Source organism: Myotis brandtii, unplaced genomic scaffold (assembly GCF_000412655.1).
Source record: "Myotis brandtii unplaced genomic scaffold, ASM41265v1 scaffold855, whole genome shotgun sequence".
Taxonomy (NCBI): domain Eukaryota; kingdom Metazoa; phylum Chordata; class Mammalia; order Chiroptera; family Vespertilionidae; genus Myotis; species Myotis brandtii.
Window position 1 is genome coordinate 421998 of NW_005371476.1, and position 4720 is coordinate 426717.

Consider the following 4720-nt stretch of genomic DNA (forward strand, 5'->3'; position numbering starts at 1 on the left):
CAGGGGGTGGTGAGTGGCAAGGCAGGTGCTCAATGGCTCTGGAAAAGGTCAGGACACAATGAAATCGGCTTGGCTTACAGCAGTAGGAATTTAGGTTAGATAAGAGGATGAACTTCCCACGAGTGAGAACCACTAGGCATAAGCTACGAGGCTCAGACTCCTTTCTCTGAAGGTTCAGAAAACGGGGAGGGTTGAGGTTGCCTGCCAGAGGCCATGTCTGGGCACAGGGAGGGGCGGAGGGGCGGAGGGATGGAGGGACGGAGGGACAGAGGGAAGGGCTTTGGGGGTAAAGACTGGGTAGTGTGTGGAACTGGGAGGACAGCCACGTGGGAAGAGCCTCACCTCGCACCAGGAGCCAGGCGGATGCCCTCGTGACCCCGTTGGCGTTGCTGGCTATGCACTGGTACCGCCCGCCGTCGCTGGGGACGACGGCGCTGACCTCCAGGGACAGGTCGTCCAGCTGCCTGACTCTGCCCGTGGAGGCCGGCAGGACCCGCCAGTCCCGCACCCACGTCAGGTTGTGGGGGGCCTCTCCCAGAACCCAGCAGGACAGGGTGGCCGTCTCCCCTGGGGACACGGTCACGTTGGGCGCCGGGACCAGCTGTGGCGGAGGGTCTGCAAGGACACACGCATGGGAGGTTCACCGGGGCTGACTCGGGAGGACAGCCTGCTGGTCCCCGTGGGGTCCCGATGCCAGAACCCAGCACCGTGGCCCTCAGGAGACTTCGGCCAGCAGGGAGGTTAACGGGCGTCTGCTCACCATCGGGACGGTGCCACCCGGGGAGGGCGCATTCCCTGTCGCCATCACACACACACCGAGGGCTGCGTGGCGAGTGCGCGCTCTGCTCCCGGCAGCCAACTGCGGTGTCTAACAAAAGCTACGCTTTGAGCCAATATTTGCACCCTTGGGAATAAAGCTTGGGTTTCAAACGAACCCTCAGGAGGGAAAGATTAATGAGTAAAAGCCACGCTCTGTGCAAACAGCGGGGCTATTATTACACACAAATGTAGGAAGGAGGCCTCTGCCCCAGAGACGGGAGAGCAAAGAAAACGGCCGTCTCGCCAAGAAGAAGCCACAAGAAGTGGCGAGATTAGAGACCCGCTAACCAGGGGCGTGGGCCTGAGAACCTGCAGGGGGGCCGCTAGATCCACACAGGCCACATGTGCCAATGACCACGACATCCAGGCAGGTGGAGCCTCGGGCCTCCGCAGCTGGCAGGGGCAGAAATGGAATCCTGGGGACCAGCTAGAACTGGAGGAAATATCACTCATGCTCTGTGAACCGCGATTGCTCTGTTCTGATTCAAGAAGGCACCTTCCAGCCTGGCTGGGGGTTCCACAGGGGACCTGGGGGCTCACCTCCTCCCCATCCGGGACCTGCCTGTTGTCATGGGGAGATAGCAAACCTTGTTACAGAAGCCAGAGCCGCCAGCCCTTTGAAGACCCCCAGCCTTTGCATGCCCACAGGCCTTTGCAGGTCTCCAGCCCCCATGACCTGTAAACTGCCCACTTGGCACACCCTTTGGCTACTTCCCCATGTCATCGCTGTCCTTCTACCCAATATGAGCAGCTGGCTTATGGTGGGGGGCGGAGCAGATGTCTGCCGGCAGGATTGAATAAACACTCATAATGACTCAACCCTGTCTCTGCTGGATTGGCTCACGCAGTGACAGGCAGCGCAGACCCACTGACTGTCTGGTTACAAGATGAACGCGGCCATGAATTTCTCTTTAAATAAATTCACACCAATGCATCATGCCGATGCACCCCGATATGCCAGCGTGCAGACGGGGGCACCTGTGTGTTGCGGGGGAGGCCAGCAGCAGACGCTGACTGTAGTGCATTAGACAGTGACGGGGACTTGAAAGTCGAAGCCCTGAGTTTGAGTTTAACATAGTTTAGCCGAGAGGAGAGAGAGCAGGTACGGAAAACGGGGAGCCACTGCGAACCCTCAGTAACGGGCGGACAAGTTTCCTGACGCCGTTCTACTTCTCTTTGCTCACCATCATTTAGAAAAAGCAAATTTTTGTTAATTCCCGCCCTAAGCATGTGTGCTCACATGCTCTACTGCGAGGTGATAACAGCTCGGGTTGTTGTATGTACACTATTCTCCCATTTTCGTTGAAACGCGCGCGCAGATCAAGGTCTGAAAGGAAGCAAGTCAACGCGCTCGCTCCGGAGGGCGCCTCTGGGAGGGCGCCAGGCCGCTCCACCCCGCTGCCTGTTTCCCAGTCTTCCTCCGGGAAGCCCCGCTTTGTGTAAGATCCGAGGGTGCAGAAGGCCTCGCTCTCCATGCTGTCTGGCTCCTTCCCTTCTCTTCCCGAGAGCTGGGGTTCACAGTTTAGAAAATAAAGCCAGCCAGCCGTAGCCGGTTTGCCTCTGTGCATAGAGCGTCAGCCTGCGGACTGAAGGGTCCCGGGTTCGATTCCGGTCAACAGCACATGCCCGGGTTAAGGGCTCGATCCCCAGTGGGGGACGTGCAGGAGGCAGCCAATCAATGATTCTCTCTCATCATTGATGTCTCTCTCTCTCTCTCTCTCTCTCTTCCTCTCCCTTCCTCTCTGACATCAATAAAATTTTATTTTTAAAAAATAATTTAAAAAATAAATAAAACCAATTTCCTGTTGAGATGGTCGGTGGCATTTCCAACCTTCCTGTGCTGAATGGTGCCATTCCGTGGGGATGTGGAGGCACAGATGTCGGGGCTGCAAGATGGACGGTGGCCCCGGAAAGGTCTGGGGGCCGGCAAGTCCCAAAGGCCAGACCAAGCAATCAGGGGTGGGAGGAAGGCTGGGCAGGGGGAGCGCGGCCAGAGCCGAGGTTCCCAACCTCTCTCCAACTGAGACCCGCCATCCGGGCCATCCGGGGTGAGGCAGCCCCAGCGGGGCCAGTGGGCAGCAGGCAGGGGGCAGCGGCAGCCAGACTTGGTGATGGACAGTCCCCAGCAGCTGGCTGGCACGCTCCCCCACGGACGGAGACTCCCTGGACGGAAATCCTAGAGGGAAAAGTCAGCAAGGGGGTGGGGAGGAGAGACCCAGAGGGACAGACCTGTGACGATGACCAGGGCCTGCGCCCGTCCGGTCCCAGCCCCGCTGACCGCTGTGCACTCGTACGTGCCTTCCTCGGCCTTGGAGGCCCGCGGGATCTCCCAGCTGCTGTTCCCCGACTCCCTGCGAACACACGACAGGCGGGCACACACTGTCACACTGCCCCCAGCCAGGGTCCCCCGCCTCCCCCACCCTCTGGGGCTCCGTTCCTCTGAACCCTGCCCCGGGGGGGGGGGGGGGCGCGGGCAAATCCTCTTGGAGGCCTGATAAGAGGAGGCAGGCAGCCAAGGACATGCAAATTCCACAGGATACTGTGTGGCTCTGCGCAAGTCCCTGCCCCTCTCTGAGCTCTGGACTTCCATCCATAAAGGGGAGAGTCTTTCCTGCCCTGGCCCCGTGGAGCAAGGCCCTGCACGGGTTGAGTTTTCTGCAAGCGAAGGAAGCCCCGTGATGGCCCAGCAGTGGCGGGAACCTCGGGGGCTACCCTCCCCCATCCCTGGCCCCACTGAGAGGTGCCCGGCTGGGCTGCCCTGGAGGACAATATGACCGAGCCCCAGGTCCCTCTCCTGCCACCCACTCCCCTCAGCTCCCCGAGGGCATCGGGACCCCAGGAGCCCAGTGGCTGAGGACCACGGGCTGGCCGCGGGCCACTCACTGCAGGTGCCGCTCCTCGCCCAGCCTGGCTCCATGCCGCCGCAGCTGCAGCCGGAAGGGGAGGGCGCTGTGCACCGAGCAGGAGACCAGCAGGGGCTGGTGCAGGTAGCCGTGGATCCGGGGGGGCATGCTGACCAGGGGCCCGCCTGCAGGCAAGGACCAGCGCTCAGCAGGCCGCCCTGCTCCCCACAGCTGCCCGCCCTACGCCCAGCCACACACCCACAGGGAGGAGCCAGGAGCAGAGGCCTCTCCAAGCCTCAGTCTCCGCCTCTGTAAAGTGGGGCTGATCACAGCACCGTCGTGCTGTCCTGAGGAGTTGGCGCGACGTGGTGCGTGGGAAGCGCATGGCAAGCTCCGCCCACGAAAGCTCTGTTGGTTCTTATGGTTTGTGACACACTGGCTGCAATGGGCCAGTCTGTGCCCCATTCTCTCAACTGTATCAGGCCTGAGACCAGACAGGGCGCCCCAGGGGTGGGGGTGGGGCGTCAACTGCTCATCTGCCTGGAGGGTCAGTTCTCCCCAAAGATATTGGAGGGGAGCCTTTTTTATTCAAAAATAAGCATAGTTGGAGCAGGGCTGCAAAGGCAAAATTCACACGCATTTTTGAGATAAAATAAGAGACTTCAATGAAATCTCACAGCTTGTGATGAGCCCCTGGGGGCCCTCAGCAGACACCACTGCCCCCCTCGCCTGACCCTGGTCTTGGGGGTGACACATTCTCTCCTTGGCTATTGGAGTTACTTCAATGGACGTCTGAGAACCACCCCGCAGGGTCCCTGGCGGCGCCCATGCCTCGCGGGTGATGGGCATGCGCTCAGCCCTGTGCTGCCCCCTCCGCGTCCCCACCGGAGATGCTGTGAGGGCTGACAATGTGCCAGACCTCCTCTGAGCACAGAGCCGGGGTGGGAGGGCGGCGGTGACATCATGCTGCAGGCTGCCTGCCACGTCCCAGGGGATAGGGATGCCGGACCATCCAGCCACGTCCTCAGCTGTGTGCAAAGCAGCCAGCTCCCCCCCCC

The 4720-nt window shown here is 60.8% G+C and overlaps 1 protein-coding gene across 1 annotated transcript in view; it reads right to left on the bottom strand.

Moving 5' to 3' along the window:
• HMCN2 (hemicentin 2) overlaps positions 1 to 4720 on the bottom strand; it is a 139122-nt gene that overhangs the window by 119225 nt on the left and 15177 nt on the right. The window contains 3 exon segments of the mRNA XM_014532199.1: positions 343 to 615; positions 3049 to 3170; positions 3703 to 3847. Of these exon segments, the coding sequence (XP_014387685.1) occupies positions 343 to 615; positions 3049 to 3170; positions 3703 to 3847 (540 nt within the window).